Genomic DNA, 20114 nt, shown 5'->3' with positions numbered 1-20114 from the left:
AAACACACATACACATGGACATTGAATAATGCTCTACTCAATGGTAACATGGTCAAGGAAGAAATTAAAGACATTTTAGAATTTAATGAAAATGAAGACACAGCATATCAAAACTAATGGGACACAATGAAAGCAGTTCTAAGAGGAAAACTCATAGTGCTAAGTGTCTCCAAAAAGAAAATGGAAAGAGCTTACACTAGCAACTTGACAACACACCTGAAATCTCTGGAACAAAAAAAGAGCAAATACACAAAAGAGGAGTAGATGTCAGGAAATAATCAAACTCAGGGCCAAAATCAACCAAATAGAAACAAAAAGAACTATACAAAGAATAAACAAAACCTGAAGCTGTTTGAGAAAATCAGTGAGATAGATAAACCCTTAGTTAGACTAAACGGAGGGCACACAGGCACTAACCAAATTAATAAAATCAGAAGTGAAAGGCGAGTCATAACAACAGAAACTGTGAAAATTCAAAAAAAATCATCAGATCCTACTACAAAAGCCTTTATTCAACACAACTAGAAACTGGATGAAATGGTCAATTTTCTAGACACATACCAGTTGTCAATGTTAAAACAGGATCAGATAAACCATCTAAATAGTCCCATAAGCCCTGAGGAAATAGAAGTACTCATAAACATTCTCCCAACCAAAAAAGGCCAGGACCAGTAGGGTTTAGTAGACCCTCAAAGAAGACCTAATACTGATACTCTTCAAACTATTCCACAAAATAGAGACAGAAGGAACACTACCCAACTCGTTCTATGAAGCCATAATAACGCTTATACCTAAACCAAAGACCAAACAAGTAAAGAGAACTTCAGACCAATTTCCCTTATGAATATCTATGCAAAAATATTAAATAAAATTCTTACCAATGGAATTCAAGAATACATCAAAACAATAATTCACCACGATCAAGTAGGCTTCATCCCAGGGATGCAGGGATGGTTCAATATACAGAAATCCATCAATGTAATCCACTACATAAACAAACTCAAAGAAAAAAAAACACATGATAATTTCATTTGATGCTGAGAAATCATTTGACAAAATTCAGCATCCCTTCAGGTTAAAAGTGTTGGAGAGAGCAGGAATTGAAGGCCCATACCTAAACATAGTAAAAGTAATATACAGCAAACCATTAGCCAACATCAAACTAAAAGGAAAAAACTTGAAGCAATCCCATTAAAATTGGGAACCCAACTAAGCTGCCCACTCTCTCCCTATCTATTCAATATAGTATTTGAAGTTCTAGCTAAAGAAATTAGACAACCAAAGGAGGTCAAAGGGATACAAATTAGAAAGGAAGAAGTCAAAATATTATTTGCAGATGATATGATCATATACCTAAGTGACCCCAAAAATTACATCAGAGAACTCCTACAGCTGATAAACAACTTCGGCAAAGTAGCTGGATATAAAATTAACACAAGAAAATCAGTAGCCTTCCTATACTCAAAGGATAAACAGGCTGAGAAAGAAATTATAGAAACGACACCCTTCACAATAGTCACAAATAGTATTACATACCTTGGTGTGGCTCTAACTTTCACTAACCAAGCATGTGAAAGATCTGTATGACAAGAACTTCAGGCCTCTGAAGAAAGTAATCCAAGAAGATCTCAGAAGATGGAAAGATCTCCCATGCTCATGGATTGGCAAGATTATTATAGCAAAAATGACCATCTTTCCAAAAGCAATCTACAGATTCAATGCAATCCCTATCAAAATTCCAAATCAATTCTTCATAAATCTAGAAAGAGCAATATGCAAAATTTATTTGGAATAACAAAAAACCCAATATAGCAAATACTCTTCTCAACAGTAAAAGAACTTCTGGAGGAATCACCATCCCTGACATCAAGCTCTACAACAGAGCAATAGCAATAAAAACTGTATGGTATTGGTACAAAGACAGGCAGGAAGATCAATGGAATAGAATTGAAGATCTAGAAATGAACCCACAGTCCTATGGTCACTTGATATTTGACAAAGGAGGTAAAAAATATCCAGTGGAAAAAAACAGCCTTTTTAACAAATGATGCTGGATCAACTGGAGGTCAGCATGTAGCAAAATGCAAATCAACCCATTCTTGTCTCCTTGCACAAACCTTAAGTCCAAGTGGATCAAGGACATCAATATAAAACCAGATACACTGAAGCTTATAGAGGAGAATGTGTGGAAGAGCTTTGAACACATGGGCACAGGGGTCATTTTTCTGAACAGAAAACCAATGGCTTATGCTTTAAGAGCAAGAATCAACAAATGGGACCTCATAAAATTGCAAAGTTCTGTGAGGCAAAGGACACTGTCAATAGGACAAAACAACAACCAATAGATTGTGAAAAGATCTTTACCAATCCTACATCTGATAGAGGGCTAATATCCAATGTGTCCAAAGAATTCAAGAAGTTAGATTCCAAAGAGTCAAATTAAAATTGGGTTACAGAGCTAAACAGAGAATTCTCACCTGAGGAAATTTGAATGACTGTGAAGCACCTAAAGAAATTTTCAACATACTTAGTTATCAGGGAAATGCAGATCAAAACAACCCTGAGATTCCACCTCACACCAGTCAGAATGGATAAAGTGAAAACTCAGGGGATAGCAGATGCTGTCAAGGTTGTGGAGAAAGAGGAACACTCTTTGGTTTTTTTCATTGCTGGTGGGATTGCAAGCTTGTAAAACCACTCTGGAAATTAGTTTGACAGTTCCTAAAATAATTAAACATAATTCCTGAGGACCTGTTATACCACTGCTGGGTATATACCCAGAAGATGCTCCAATATGTAATAAGGACACATGTTCCACTATATTTTTAGCAGGCTTATTTATAATGGCCAGAAGTCAGAAACAACCCAGATGTCCCTCAACAGTAATGGATACAGAAAATGTGGTACATTTACACAATGGAGTACTACTCAGCTATTAAAAATAATGAATTCAAGAAATTCCTAGACAAATGGATGAAACTAGAAAGTGTCATCCTGAGTGAGGCAACCCAATCACAAAAGAACACACATGGTATTCACTCACTGATAAGTGGATATTAGCCCAAAAGCTCAGAATAAACAAGATACAATTCGCAGACCACATGAAGCTCAAGAAGAAGGAAGACTAGAGCCTAACTGATACAGAGGCAGATGCTAGTGGCCAACCATTGGCCTGAGTGCAGGGTCCCCAAAGCAGGGGTTGGAGGGTGGACTGGAGGAACTGAAAGGGTTTGCAGCCTCATGGGAAGAATGACAATGTTGGCCAACCAGAAACCCCAGGGCTCCCAGGGACTAAGCCATCAACCAAGGGGTACACAAGGTTCCAGCAGCATTTGTGTTGGAGTAATGCCTTGTTGGGCTTCGGCGGGAGGAGAGGTCCTTGGTCCAATGAAGGCTAGATGGATACCCCAGCGTGGGGAAATCGTGGTGGTGGTAGGTGTGAGTGGGTTGGGAAGAAGGGCATCTTCTTGGAGGCAGGCGGAGGGAGGATGTGTTGGGGGTTTTCCGGGAGGGGGTACCAGGAAAGGGTATAACATTTGAAATGTAAATGAAGAATATATTCAATTAAAAAAAAGATACAAAAGTGAGAACTCATTCAAGACATGACTAGTAGGCCCAAATGTGGTTCTCTCCTGCACATCCTTTACTTTTCTTTTCTTTTTCTTTTCTATATTCTTTGTTTACATTCTGAATGCTTTCCCCTTTCCTGATTCCTCCCTTCCCATCCATCTCATAGGCCCTCTTCCCTCCGCCCTTTTCCCAATCACTCCCCTCCCATTTCTCTGTCCTGGTATCCCCTATAATGCTGGATCAATGCTTTTCAGAACCAGGGCCCTCTCTTTCCCTCTTCTTGGGTATCATTTGATATGCTATCTGTGTCTTGAGAATTCAGAGCTTCTGGGCTAATTGATATCCACTTATCAGTGATTGCATTCCATGTGTATTCTTTTGTGATTGGGTTACCTCACTTAGGATGATATTTTCTAGTTCCAACCATTTGCCTAAGAATTTCATGAATTCATTGTTTTTAATTGCTGAGTAGTACTCCATTGTGTAAATATACCCAGTGGGAAAAAAGATAGCCTCTTCAATAAATGGTGCTGGTTCCATTGGAGGTTAGCATGCAGAAGAATGCGAATTGATCCATTCTTATCACATCCTTTTCCACATTAAAAAATATTACTTACATGTCTACCATCCTGGTCAAAATGAAAATTTCTAAACTTGATCTTCCTAGCAATGAAATTAGCAGCAAGTACATACACTGCAGTTTTTGATAACATGAAAATGAATACGCACTGTTATTTCTATCCTAAACAATTACTTTTCTGAACCAACTCTGTTAAATAAGGCCAAAAACATCTGCTATTGAAAAATCATCAATTTTAAACAATAATAAATTGGAACACCCACAAACAATAGCAATTTTAATTACAAGCATTAATCCACTGCACTTAGCACTTCAAAGACAAGCTCTTGCTTGCATCTGCATCTTAAGAGAGGACATTCCTTGAAATCTTCCTTAGATTCATAATTGAAAACATATTTTACCAATTTTCATGCTAATCACAATTAATATTTTACAGTCTTTAATTTGAATGGTAGCATTCATTTTAGTGAAAAGTAAATGAAAAATTAATTGAAAAATATGACAAGAAGCATGTGGGAGAAAAAAATATCATTAAATATAGTAAAAACAGAAGCATCCTGGGAACCTGAGCCTGAACATTATAATCAAGATTGCATATTAGGCACGAAACAGTAATCATAAACTCTGCTTGATATGAGTATAGTATAAATATGCTATTACATATAACAGCAGATATTATTAAAACATTTTTCTTCTGAGATTGCTTTACAATATTTTTCCATATTATGTAAAATTTGACTAGCATACCAATGCGCAAAATTAGAAAAATAACAATTAAATCCCAACCCTTCAGCATTTCTTGAGCTTTATATTTCTCTCCATTAGAAGTGTGGATTTGTTTTGGGGTCCAACAATTAATAATGTTTAGACAAGAGTATATCCTACGTTTGTGATTTATTGCCTTTTATTTCTCTGTATAGCTGGTCCCCTACATTTCCTCATGTTTCTCATTTTTCTAAGAACATTGTCATTTCTTCTCAGTTCTGAATTTTAATGTTATTAACTTGCCCCTTAAACTGTGGTCATGAGCAAAGAAAGCAAATACTTCTTAAATTCTTTTGGTGTAATACATCTTGTCTTTAGATTGCATAATGTGATTTCTTTCTGGTCTATTGAGTAGATTTGCATAATAATCAGCAATCAGTGAAAAACTAACTTCCAATTCAGCGCTGTTTTCCAAACCAATCCACTATCCAAGCTTTTAAATGCATTTAAATCATTTTTGTTTGTTATTATTCTCAATAGAAGTGTGAAATAGGTCAGTGTTAAACTCATAAGTCTAAGCTTCTCATAGATTCTACATTATTAAGCTTTTAGGTCTCTTCAACAAACAGAAATTGGTGCTAGTGTAATTACCAAAGGTTTTATATACATGGCAGATAGTTCCACAAGAATCTATAAGGTAATGCTGATGGCCCAGAGTTTGGAACAAAATCCTCTTGATAGTGTTAGAGTATGATGATCCAAACTCAGAAATACTCCATTTATGGACTCTGAACGCAGAAAAATATTTCCAGACAAAGACTAGCATATGCAGATGGGTGTGTGTATATATATATATATGTGTATATATATATATATTCACCCCCCTACACACACACACAAACACACATACACAACATATATGCACATGCAACATGACACCCACAGTCCACACTACAGACAGAAAAAAAATAATGAGCTCTTATTTTTTACTATTTCTTGCCATTCCCATTGCTGTCTATTTGGTTCCAACTCCCATTAATTTTATTGTAACTTGCTGTAATATCTCTGAAAGTCAACTTCTGTCCATCCCTCCTGCTTAGTTCTCAGCATATTCATCCACTACAATGTTGACAGAAAAATCTCCACAAACCATCAAATTAATGGCCGCTTTATCATACTTAATTGTAGTGAACATTATTCAAAGTCTTAAAATGTCCGAAAGCATAGATTAAGGGACTCTAGCCATTGTAAGTTCCCTGAAAATCTCTAAGCTGGGCATATGTGCTCATGGATATAGGCTCAAAGCAGGCTTAATCCTCTATTTTACCCCCTCCTCCTCCCCTCCCCCTTCCTCCTCCCCTCCCCTCCTCTTCTTCCTCCTCCTCCTCGAAAGTCTTCCTTGCCCTTCCATGCTCATCTCTGGAACCAAATTCTCTGAAGAATGGTTTTAAAAGAGATAGAGCTCCCTACAGCTTATGGATGCCTGGAACCCAGAATTCCATTATAAAGTCATGCAAGCTGCCCTATTTGTTTTCATATTTTGGTGGTTATCCAGGCTTTTTGATGGCAAGATATTGTGGAGTGAAGGAAGAAAAATCGGTGTTGTTCTGGTCTATTAAATGTATGCAATGCTTCAAATCATGTTAGCAAGTAGACTACCACGTACATGGTGTGGTCTAACTTTGAACCAGTGAAGAATGTATTTGTGCATTTATCAGAGAAAATGTGGAAGCATCATCTCTCAGGCAGAGGAGCTTAAGTGTCCTATAATGTCAAGTGACATGCCCAAAAGAGGACAAAACAGCAAGCCCTCGAGCAAGGAGGATTTAAACAGAGCCAGTTTCAGAAGCAGGGGACCTTTGCAAATTAAGACATTAATTTAGGTTGAAACACTTTGCTTATAGAATCTATGTCAAGAGCTAGGTCTATAACCAGAGGTTAAAGATCTGGATGAATCAAGAACCTCAAAATAAAGAATGCCATACTATTCTCAGATCTGTTCAAGTGCAATACCTTCACAAAAAGACAGTTTCTGATATCCTCTCTTATCAGCTGGAAAGACCCCAGCAGCACAATTTGACAAGCTTGGTTAAGATCCTAATAAGGTGACTCTCATCAATAGAATGAAATGATTCTTTTGAATAAGCATAGGAAAATTTCCACTGTGGAAACTTTCAAACTGATAAAAAATATGAAAAATTTTAAATGAAACAACCAAGAATGGAGAGGTTATGATTTAATTTAATTTATTCAATCTAGATAATATATCTGAAATAGGTTACTGCTCCATTATGTCTTTCTGCACATATTTAAATTACAAATTCCTCCTTGGACACTGACAGCTCACCATTTTCTGTGTATATTTGATCTACAAATTCTAACGTTAGTACTTCACTGTTTTCTGGCATCGCTAAAACCAATTAGTGACAAAGCCCCAGGTCTCCAAAGCAAACGGGAGGATTTAATTGAAACTCCACTGGTCACTCATCTATTCAGTCTAGAGAAATTAGAGAGTGAACCTTTTATTGTTGAAAATTGTGAACTGAGACCAAACCATTCACATTTGCACTTGGAAAGTTCCCAGGGAACCGATTCATAAGTAGATTATAGAAATGAAATGCATTAAACCAATCAATTCTCTGTATCAAATAATACCCACAGCTTTGAGACACCTTTCTCTTGACTCTATCACTTCCGCCCGACGTAAGGTTCTGTGAACATACATAATGCATGACCATATGTTTATTAGTAATGTACATGTGTGCCCAACTTGATCTTCATGACCAACTGAAAGCCCATTCGGCAATGTGGTGAAACCTTACCTTGCTTCCATTTTCTCTCGCTTCTCGTTCCATCTTGAGGTCAGAGATTAGAAGATTTTTATACTTGTTTTTCCCATCACTGCCTTGGTCATCTACCCTGTATTCTGAAGTCAGCTGTGCAGAGCGGGGGCTGTCACTCAGGTTCAGTGGCTGCTCTTCCTGCTCCAGCCCAGTTTTGCCATCAATGCTGGAGTCCCCAGGCTCCCCTCCATGTGCTCCCCCTGAAGCAACTGAGCTGTGCCCCAGAGTCTCATTGCCATTAGAGCTCTCTGCAGCAGAATCATCTGTTAGGGAGAAAGATGGATAGTTTAAGTGATATGCTAGATCATCTACAACTAGTGTCGACTAAGTTGTGAAAGTTGTAGTTATATTTAACTAAGTGGTAACCTTGTTTCAAAGCAGCCATTGTTATTTTTGAATCTAGTAAACACACTAAAGCACAAATATATAAAATAAGAAAAAATACAGTTTATCTCAAAAGCAATCTGAAGAAAAGTCAATCTAACAAAGTGAGTAAGTTAATTACCAATTCCTTTGCAAATTGATGTGATTCCTCCATTACAAGTATTAAAAAATGTTCCTGTCCAAAGGAAAGACAAGGACACAAAATGGAACAGAGATTGAAGGAAAGGCCATCCAGAGACCCCTTCAACTACGGATTCATCCCATCAGTAGACACCAAACCAACAGGAGCCTGGTGTGGCTGTACCAACAGGAGCCTGGTATTGCTGTTTCCTGAGAGGTTCTACCAGCACCTGACCAATACACATGCAGATATTCTCAACCAACCATTGAACTGAGCCTGGGGACCCCAGTGGAAGAGGGTATTGCAACCCCATAGAAAGAACAACAGTATCAACTAACTGGACCACCGGAGCTCCCAGGGACTAAACCACCAACCAAAGAGTATACATAAGTATACCAAAGAGATACATATGTATCTTACATAAGTAGGAGAGGATGCCTTTATCTGGCATGAATGGGAAGGGAAGCCCTTGGCCTTGTGGAGGCATGATGCTCCAGAATAGATGGTAGAACTGTGAGGAAACAGTGGGTGAATGGGGAAAGGAGCACCCCCATAGAGGCAAAAGGGAGAGGAGAGAAGAAATGGGGGTTTGTGGAGCAGTAACTGGGAAGGTGATATCATTTGAAATGTAAATGACTAGAATGATTAATAATTTAAAAAAGAATATTCAGAATTGGGGCAATTCATTTATAAATGACAGCTTCCATCCAGGTGAGTACATTGCTACATCCTTGATGAATATTAAGTATTTAAGAAAGTATATTAAAAACACTAAAAATCTTTGTCCCAAGCATGATACTTGAGGGACTTTCAGGTGTAGACAATCTAATCTTTTCATCTTTCAATCTCTTCATCTCTTTGAAGCTAAAAATACAATTCTACCAGGGTTGATCTGAATAACAAAAAATATTCAGAAATGGAAACAATGTACAAAAATAGGAAAGTGAGTTAATTATTGAAATAGTTAAACTATTAATATATTATTATATCAGTATAATATGTTATATATGTGCAGGATAAACATAACATATGTAATATATTATCTACTTATATACTTACTCAATTTCATTTTAATATTTAGGGAAGTATGGCTCATTAAATATTTTAATAGTGAAGCCTGGATTGTGTGGCTGGTTTTGTTTCGGTGTATATAGGAAAGATACATAGATAAAATTTACATAAAAATTAAATTTATTACGGGCAATGAAGGTTCATAAAAAACAGATCTGCAAAGCTGTTTCTCTGAACAGGTATTAATAAACCCAACCATAGGAATACAAATGAGTATGAAAAATAAAATGCAGTGTGATTTTTTTACACACTTCTGGATATTATGAAATATGCAAATATGCATTGTTTCGTGGTGTGTAATGGAATATTTGAAGTTTTTAATAGATTACATTCATAGTAATATACATTGAAACCCTAAAATGGGTCTGCTTATTTACTTACCTTACAGATAATTTTTAGAACTACCCTGAATCTAATATATACATAAATACCTGGCCTACAGACATTCTGCTTTACTGAGTTCAAAAATAATTAAAAACATAGAAAAGCAAGTATACTACAGAGAAATAGAGCTGCCACCAAGGACAAGAAGTGAAGCTTCTGGTAGGGTGACATGTTTGAGCTCCTTAAGATAGGGAGCATCTGCCAAGTGAAGATGCCAGGATTTTCCTAGCAAGCCAATCAACATGAGCAAAGTGATGGACAGAAATCACAGTGAGTGCCGAAAAGACAATGGGAAAAGAAGGAAGGGGGTAAAAGAACAGGAAGTGATGTATCTGTTAGAGGGTTGGGCATCCACCAGAGTAAATAGGAATAATTTACAACTGCTTTGAGAGGTGACCTGGAAAGGTATTTTCTGAAGCTGTTCCACTTTATGAGATGGAATCTTTCCATGTAGCTCTGGCTTACCTTGAACTTGGCATCCTGCTTCTATCTTAGCTAGGGTAAAAGTATACACCAGACTCTAAATTTCCATTTTGAAGACATGGAGACTTGTATGAGAACAGGAGAATGAATGGAGTAAAATGGAAGTTGCAGGGGGTCACTTAACAGAACCAGAAACTGTCAACCCTGAAGGCAAGGTTGGGCAGGGAGAGGAAGAAGAACAGAACAGTGAAGAGGAGAAATGGGATAGGCAGGAGACCAGATGTACACCAGCATCCCAGGGTGGAAGGAAAATAAAGGAATGTCAAAAGGATTTAAATAAAAACATTTAAACAATAATTTTAAATGGATTTGTGAAAAATTAAAAACATGTTCAAATAGCAAATTCTACTGCATAGACACTTTATATTTCTAGTCAAAACCACTTTATGCACAGAGCACATGTACACAGAAATGCTCAAGAGACAGTTCACAAAAAATATGTTTCCACAGCTATTTCTTCAAGAAAACAAAAGCAACCTTTTAACAATGAAATATTTTCAATACAGAATTAAATGGAATGATCTATCAAAGTAACCTGGAAAAATATGTGCACTATTTTATTCTAATTGAAGGATTTATGCTAATACACAGTGGATTTTTTGTTGTTTCATCTGAGGAGATTCTAAAGAACACAATGGATGTATTTAAATACATAATAATTTCACTCATAAACACATGCTCTAACTTTTGTTCACAAGTTCATTCTGGTTTGGGGGAAGAAATCTTTACCAATATAGAATAGATAACCTAAATTTGTGTTATATTTTAAATCAAATCAATTGCTAGCACAAAGCAAATCCAATTTCTTTTAAAATTAAAAATTAAAACTATGTTTTTCTTTAATATGAAATCATGATATATAGGTAGTAGAGAGATAAACTTATTTATATATTAGGTTGAATAAAAATCACCACTTGGGGAATTACAAATATCATTTAATCATAATTTCCATGTAAAATATAAGGAATGTGAGAAATATTTTTAAATGGAGTAGCTCGCTCCAGATGTTACCAAGGTAACCAAACTCAATAGCTTTACATATTTGATTCCTAAGTAAATCAATGTGTTTTATAGAACAAGTCAGTAAAATACATTTATTTTTATTAGATATACATACCTTGTAATTTAAATAGTTAACAATAACATCTCATGCTAAAGTTTTTTTTAAATCAAATCTTAAACAAATTTTCGGTATTTCCATTTAAATAATCAATGTAAAGCACTGATTAAACCCTAGAGGATAAATTAACAATTTTTATTGTCTTGCTTCCTTCAACCACATTAGCAATTTTATATTCTCCGGTTTATCATAACCAACTCACATCAATTCACTGCTGTCCAGGAGTCGTCTGCCTTCTTACCCAGTGCTCTTGGCTCCATCAACCTTGGCTGCTTGTATGTAGCTAACAGGATGCTACACTGAGGGAAGAGTGTTTCTATTTGTAGTGTGTGTTGAGGGGAGGGGCTTCAGGTCCTCACTTTCAGGCTGATGGGTCTTCTCTCAAGAATTTAACCTGGGTACCACAGCATCTGAACAAAGGCTCTGTCTTAAGTCTGAAGGAAAAACAGTACTTGGCGCTTGTGTGAACAGGGGTGCCCAGGATACCTAGCAACGGGTGAGAATGTGGAGTGTGGTGACACAATAGTGTAGAATCCAGTGACATGGAGAGTACAGAGACTATATGGATTTAATGCATCCTTAGATGAGGTTGATGGAGTGATATTAGTGTTGTGGGACTCACATGCCTGTTACCTCTATCCTAGGTCCTGTAGAGAAGGTAGTAATTCCCAGGGGAAAGCTCTCCATCTCAGTCTCCTTCTTTATTCCCCATTCCAACCATCAGCTAGTAAGGATCTAGAAGCACTATGACTACTTCAAACACTCCCATCACTGTTTTGCATGGAGATAATTTTAATGACAGCCAAATATAATAGGTAGCTTTTGCCCTATGAAGCCTACTAAACTTTATCATTGTCTACAATGCTTATGTGTTACTGTGTGTATTTGAGTACAAAGTGGGTATGATGTGTATATCAGTCTCTCTCTCTCTCTCTTGTTCGTTTGCTCGTGTGTGTGTGTGTGTGTGTGTGTGTGTGTGTGTGTGTAAACAGTCCTTAAGCATATAAGTATCGGACTCTATCGTGCTCTTTAGGCCTGTTGCTTTGAGAAAACAAATTGGATAAAGTGCATTGTTACTTTGAAGTTCTATCCTTGGAAGCTTATGCTTAAAATCTGTCAGATGTGTATAGCTCTAAACATCCATTCCTTTTTTGTTGTTTTTACACCAAAATGTATTAGATTTATTCACAAAGGATAAGTTCTCTGATGCATCTTTCAGGTTTTTAGTATACCTTATTATAAAACAAACATGGAATCCAAACTATAAATGTAGATAACTTTGTAACTCATACACAGAAGAAAAAAGAAGTCTGAAAGTTCTTTCAAAGTCTTTCAGCAAAGTGAGTTCAGGTTTACGTGTCCTTAAAATCTGTTGATATATTCAGTAAGCTCAGTGGCTCTGGCAAAATTTAAACACACATGCATGCATGATGGGACCAGACCTCCCTCTACCTCAGAGCTATTGCTCTAGAGCAGGAAACAGGTTGTTCTCTCTTCTGTCTTAAGCAAGAACTTAAACCCTGACTCCTGAGATCCAGGCTCCCAAGGCAGGGAAAACAACAACCTATGAAAACAGTTTAAAATGTTGAAGCCCAGCACCTGACAAGCTAAGGCAAGAGGATATGGGCTTGAAACCTGGCTAGCAAATGAAACCTTGTTTCAAATAAATTAATTAAAAATTTTAAAATCCACAGTTTGCACTGCCCAACATTCTTCAGATTGTATACTACTTGACAATAAAACCTTGAGTGTTTACAGGAAAAAGAAGCCAAGGCTTGAGATCAAAATATTCACACCAAGGACAAATTTACTGTGGTAAATAAAAGCAAGTTTGACAAACCCTGGAAAGGACACCAAACATTGGCTTTTAAATCATAGAATTGATTTTACTGAGCGCAAGAAATAATGCCTTCAGTTTTTTTTACTGAACTAATACTACAGAAGGTAACTTGTCTTGTTTTGTTTGGCAGCCCTTAATTCATTCTTAAAATTAGATTTAATTTAAGAATGTAATATAGAGAATGGCATGTAACTAAAATCCAATGCAGTGACCAAACAATAAAGCTAATTTTTAATCTGTCAACAAAAGGTAATCTTGATAATTTAGTTTGCATTACATGTCCTACCAGGGGCTAGAGAAGTGGCTCAGTGGGATTGAGCTCTTGCTGCTCCTTCAGAAGATCTAAAGCATTTACATGGTAGCTCATAAACTTCTGCAAATCAAGGGTATATTATGTACTGTTCTGACTTCTGTGGGCACTGCATGCACATACAGTGTGTGTGTGTGTGTGTGTGTGTGTGTGTGTGTGTGTGTGCACGCATACGCGTGAATGTGTGTGTGCATAATACACAAAAAATAAATACTAAAACAAACTTCTATTAAAGACTCAGCATGAACAACATACTTCATTGGGCATGGTAAATTAAAATACAAACCATATTAAATTTTTCTGATAATAGGCTAAAACTAAACCACCAAGTCAGGAGCAAAGCAGTATCAAGTTCCTGCGAGTTTTATATAAGGTGAAATTAATGTAGCGGTATATTCAGTTGAAGGAAAATCACAAATATTCCTGCTTTACCATATTTTATAACCTGATGTTTATGATTATTTAGGTACAACTTAAATCAGGGAGAACTAGGTTTATGGCATAAACATGCCAGGGAAGTCCTGGTACAAGAGGGAGAGAGTTTGGAAAAAAGATTCATGGCCATACTTAATGCTATTTTTTGAAATTTATTCAATTTATACATCTTATAAGCAACTCCAGAAACAAGCAAAGAGCTAGTAGTTTCTACATAATACAACAGAGGGTGTGGACTTCAAAGAACTGTGGGTACTTTGCTATGGATTCTTGTTTCCTTGATGATTTAATAAGTCTTCCAAGTAGGAAACTTGGAAAATTCATTGATAAAATAAGGATAGTCTTAGGAGAGGTCACTTATCTCTGTGATTACTAAGCAGCTATCAAATGACCCATGGCAAAACTCTTCAGTGATTTTTAAGATGATTTAGTCTTATAATGAAAATTGCTATAATAAATTTAAGTTTCTTATTGTCTATTCTTCAAAATACTATTAGATGTTTACCTGTTTAGTATGTTACAGAATTATCTGATGGTATTCTATGTGTATACCATTTTAATATTTTCAATATGATTTGATAAAGTCATTTTCACATACCATAAATATACAGACACACACACACACAGACACACACAAACATCCATCTACATACTCCATATCAGGTGCTCTTGAGTTAGTTAACCTGCAGCTGAATTTATTTGTCTTAAATTGTACTACTGCATAATACTCTAATAAATAATCAGTTAAGTCACCATTGCCAATTTGAGTCCTTTTCCCCAGTGCTGATTTGGCACATATCAATGGGAGTTGATTTATTTCCCTTTCCTGCAAGGCTTTTCCAGCCATGACTTTCAAAATATGTATTAGAGTTTAAATTTCCATAAGCTAAGCATTTTACAACATTTTCCTTTCTCTATTTTCATGTGTGCACGTTTATATGCTTCATTGTGAGTGTGCTTATGTGTCTGAAGCATGTACGTGTACGTATACGTATGTTTTAGTCTGTGTTCATTTGGATAGTTACAGCTGATGGGAAGCAGGCCTTTTGTGTTTCCATCTTATTTACAGAGGCAAAGTTTCTCAGTTCCTCTATGTGGCTAGTCTAGTTTGTCCTGTACTGAGGCTGAAATTATAGGCTTACCAGCATTTATGCATACTCTGAGGATCTGAATTCAGGTCCTCATGATTGCTTGGTACAACTTAAGTCATGACATTAGCCATTACGCCACTTCCACAGACCACGGGCATTTTACATCTTCTAACAGTGGGATCAAGTATGCCAGAGTATGGCAAACATGACTTTGAAAAGTCTTGATCTTGCTTCCCCATTTCCTCTGCTTTGCTAAAATCCGTTAGATTGTATTCCTAAAGCTAGACACAAGATCTATTCCCTTAGTTGGCCAATTCTTTCTCCCAAGGTTGACTCCAAAGGTCTAGCTATCAAAGTATTGAACTCCAACAATCAAAGCCCCTTTTTGGGAACCATAATTAACATGCCCAATCAAAACAAACCAACTCATCCCAGCTTTGGATTTTCCCCAACCCTTCACAAACTGTGTTTTGCCTATAGACCATGTGTCTCTCTTCTCTATCCAGAGGCAGTCTTTTGTTGCTTCAGGATAAATATCCTTTCCTCCTATTCTTGTGTTGCTTTCCCTTTTCCCCAGTACTCTAGCTCCTATCTTTTTTCTCTTTCTTTCTGTCCTCTTATTCCTTTGTCTCTCTGGGGCAAATAAATCTGCTTTGTGCTGAGAACTCGGTCCAGAGATAGTTTGTGAATTTTGTGGTCATTTCATACGTATTTATACTCTTCTGCAGAACCTAGTCTAGGTTTTTACACAAAAGTAACATCACAGATACATATAAAGACTCAAAACTAGACTAGATAAATAGATTGAATAACACCAAAGATAAGAAAAAGCAATGATACAAGTGTGGATGGTATTCATACACTTATGAAATTATTTGCTACCATAAATTTATAAAAAAATTATAATACAAAAGAAAGAAAACACCTCACTCTAAGACAGACACCCAGCAAGTCCCAGAGGAGCTTAACATCAGCAAGAAGAAATGAAATTGTGGGATAAACAAGTGAAGTTTGCTCATCATCAGTACAATTTGTGGCTTGGAGCCAGATTAAAATCTTGCGTTACAAACTTTATCTGGATAGCTTTGATTACTGTCAAATGTTTCACTTTCATCCCTATGTTTCACCTCACTGGTGTATATAAACTACTCAATAAACATATCAGTTAATCATCAATTATATACTATCCGTTTCCAATTATATATTATATGTTCATGAGCTAAAAAAGCTAATCACCCCATTTCAGGACAATGGGTCTTCTCTCTACAACCACTGGATACAACATCTAGAAATAGCTTATATGTACCATTAGTTTCATCTGGAAAAATGTAAATATGCAGGTGACTTAAAGACAAGTGTCTTTGGGTGGGTCTATGAGATTGCTTAGTAGTGTACAGTGTTGTGATGTGTGCCCGCTGTTTGGGTATAAATGAGCCACGTGGGAAGTTGCAGAATAGGCCTTCTCTCCTCGTTTGAGAAGTGGAGGTCCTTTTAGGCATTATCAATTTCCACCTTGGAAGAAATGGAGATAGGAAACAGAGGAAATGGGTCATAGGAACTTGGAATTTTCTAACTCCTAGAAAATATAAAAAAAAAAAGTGTGAGCACTGAACTTTCATTGCTTTTCTGGTCATTATTTTTCAATGTTAATAGATGATAAATTTTTCATGGATTCTATACACACATTCTGTAATAGATTTTCCAATAGGTTATCAATTTTGTGTTTGTTTTGCTTAATTTGGTGAAATAGTTGTTCCTTTTCTTACCACCACACTAAAAGGCAACTTTAAAGTTTATTTTGCTAGAGTGAAATATTTCTTTGGCATTGGAGAAAATCTAATGTCTCAGTTACCTTCAGATGTCAAGTTAACACAGCCCAGATTTATCTGAGGAAGTCTCAATTGAGAGATTGACTTGATCGGGTTGGCCATGGACAAGCTTGTGGTGTATATTCTGATTGCTGATTGATATATGAGGGCCTAGTCCTCTATGGGCTTTGTCATCCCAAGCCATGGGGTCCAGGGCTTACATAAGAAAGCTAGTTGAAGAGAAGCAAGAGAACAAGAAGCCAGTGATCAATATTCAGCCCTGGTCTTTGCTTCAGTTACTGCTTGAGCTTATGTCCTGAATTAATGATGGACTGTGAGATTGAAACCCTAGGGCACGTTATCATTGCTGAGATAACACATCCAGGGAGTAGGACATAATTGAGTATCCTATTTGAAGCATTTAATATGTTTCATTTACCTTCAACGAATATGGAAGACCAAAGCCAAAAGGAATTTCTTTATGTATCTTTGTGTCTTTAACATTCACTTCATATATTTACTCTGTTTTCTTAGATTTTCCTAATGGCTTTGATTGGGTTATTTGTGTCATCATCCTCAAGTGATTGCTAGATTTTTAGAGAAGTTATGTTCATTTTTACAGAGTCACTGTCACATGGGGAGAAGATTTCACATTACATCCCACCATCATCTTGATAGCATTCTTTGACTCTGGGTGTCCTAACTTGATTTATGTTAGTATGATGAACAACGTGACCAAAAAATGTATTGAATATCTGCCTTGTGCCCCATCAAAATAGGTTAAATAGATAAAAGAGCTTTCCTCCAAATAGTTATACTTCAGTGTTTCTGAGACAGACAGTTACTCAACATTTGGATGAGTTTACCTGAACACTTCTCCAGAAGTTGTATATAATTATTTATAGACATAGACTATCAGGAGCTCAATACCATACTGTTCTTATCCATGTGAGAACTAGACTATAACTCTGCCCGTGGGCTCTTCCTATATTCTTACACATGTTTCTAAGCTAGTTTTCATAGACATTAAATTAGAGACTGTGACAGTTCTGTTGTCTAATTTTCAGAACCTGCAAGTATTATCAAGCATTACTCCCTTAAGCATGCAATGTCATGCGGCACAGCTAATCTCAGATAGGGAGTTTATCTAAGTGAGTCTGATTAATAAATCATGTGAGAACATAGGCTAATAGAGGCAGGCCAAGAAAGGGAATCTCCCTTTGTAACCCCAGCACCCAGGAGGCTAAATCAAGGGGATTATGAATCTAGCCTACATAAAGAGATGATAGATTAAAACATAAAACAAATGAACAAAGCACATAGACACTACCATAGAGATCTCCTTCAATTAGTGCAGAGAAGCAAGAGATCTAAAGCATAAGTGCTTCGTCCACCAATGAAGAATGAATAGGAGTGCATTCAAAACATTTCAGGGCAACCTAAGGCACTGACAGACATTCCACTGAAAGCCAGCAGGGAAACAAGGGCCTCAGTCCTATACCCAGAGGAACTAAAGTCTACTCTGAAGCCAGATAAAAACTCAGTAGTGGGTTCTTTCACAAACCGTCCTCATTGGAGCCCAACCAACTCCTGGACTTAACTGTTAACTAACAGTAGAACTGTAACATGTGGGCATTGATTGCTTCAGGACATCATGTCTGTAGTGAATTTTATGCAGTGAATTAGGGTGAGTATGTCGGCACATTTACAAGTATTTTTTTGATTATATATTAGGTTGAGTAATAGCCAATTCCAGCTATGACAAAGGATAGACAGGTATCAACATCCTCGAAATTTAGTGCTTGAAAAATTTCTGGGGGACAATTGTTTAAAATACATTCAGTTACTAATCACTTCTAACCCACAAAGAAAAACCAGAATATCAGGTCTTTGTTTATTTTATATCAGATAGTATCAGAATTGCCTGTCTGTGCATGTGTATGCTGTGTGTATTTAATACATATGCATGCTATCATCCACACATATAAACCTGAACAATCACATATGAAGGATAGAGTAGGGTGTTGGTGGGTGGGGGTCTTCCTAAATTGTATTTCACCTTTCTGCTGCTGATCCTCACTGAACTGAGGGTGGCTGTTTCAGCTAGCCTGGGTGGCCAGTGAGGTCCAGGACCTGCCTGTCCTCACACCCCAATGCTAAGGTGACCGTTTGATGCGCCCTTGCTTGAAGCCCTTATTTGTGTCCTCATGTTTGCATAGCGAGCTCTGCCACATACCTTGTCAACTCTTCAGCCCTAGGAGTATTTCTTATGTAAGAGTTTACTACCCACGTAAGAGAAATTAATATCATTTATACTTAACATGCCAAATTAATATCATTTATGCTTAACAATTGGCTGATTGTAGGTGTCATCACAGGTTGTGTCATAGCAGTTGAATTAAATAGAACAAACAACCCAGAAGTCTACATTCATAAAGATTCAACCTGAGATGGGTTTAATCTCAGCCACTTACTTCTAGGGACTTCACAGATGAAAAGCCGAGCATCATTGTTCTCTTTACTTATCAAAACTAATAAGGGAAAGCACATCTGGTCACAGGAGACTCACTTTGTAAAAGACACATGAAAGGATATTTTTCCAAAAGAGTGAGGTACATGTGAGAAGACAAGGGCATGCTACATCAATGCAGACATCATCCTTAACACTGAGAGGGAAGGTCAAGTGTGTAGCCCCATTCCCCCAATGATGAAGCAGGCCTGGGTACTGTCACAGGCTCCCTGGGATTTTGATCACATGGTTAGAGTACTATCACCCTGATTAGAATTATGTAATCTTTGAACTCTGTCTTCTGAGGCCCCAGAGTACCCTTTTGGCTCCTAACACCTAATCCCCTAGCTGTTTCTGTGCATTCAGGCTCTCTGCAAATCATTTCACACAATAGATTGATGGGTTAACCAATAGATTATCCTTTGACTAAATTTCACCTTAGAAAACTATTACTTATACCATGTGCCTGTAATTTAACCCTTTTATCTTTAATTGAAAAAAAACAAGAAAAACAACAACAAAAACAACCAGTGCTTTTCTGCCATGAGAAAGCAAGTGAAGAAGTGCTGTGTTTGAGATTGGAAAGAGAATGAGAGTGAGAAGAGGGAGGGGAGGGGAGCGGAAAGAAGAGCAGGGGAGGGGAGGGGAGGGGAGGGAAGGGGAGGGGAGAAGAGGAGAAGAGAAGAGAAGAGAAGAGAAGAGAAGAGAAGAGAAGAGAAGAGAAGAGAAGAGAAGAGAAGAGAAGAGAAGAGAAGAGAAGAGAAGAGAAGACCTCTCCTAAACCTTTCAGGCCAGCATGAGAGGTTTTCTCTCTCTAAGTCTATTGTGTCAGGACTACTCATTAAAGAATATGAGGTTCT

General features: G+C 37.0%; 1 protein-coding gene across 5 annotated transcripts in view; it reads right to left on the bottom strand.

Moving 5' to 3' along the window:
• Positions 1 to 20114, bottom strand: part of Nol4 (nucleolar protein 4) — a 351736-nt gene that overhangs the window by 133954 nt on the left and 197668 nt on the right. For all 5 annotated transcript variants that reach the window (XM_052155473.1, XM_052155475.1, XM_052155474.1 and 2 more), the window contains one exon: positions 7678 to 7961. In XM_052155473.1, coding sequence (XP_052011433.1) covers positions 7678 to 7961 — 284 coding nt within the window. The remainder of the gene's footprint in view (positions 1 to 7677; positions 7962 to 20114) is intronic.

This window comes from Apodemus sylvaticus, chromosome 13 (assembly GCF_947179515.1).
Source record: "Apodemus sylvaticus chromosome 13, mApoSyl1.1, whole genome shotgun sequence".
Lineage (NCBI taxonomy): Eukaryota > Metazoa > Chordata > Mammalia > Rodentia > Muridae > Apodemus > Apodemus sylvaticus.
The sequence above is the reverse complement of the archived record's forward strand: the minus strand, read 5'-3'. Positions and strand labels throughout refer to the sequence as shown.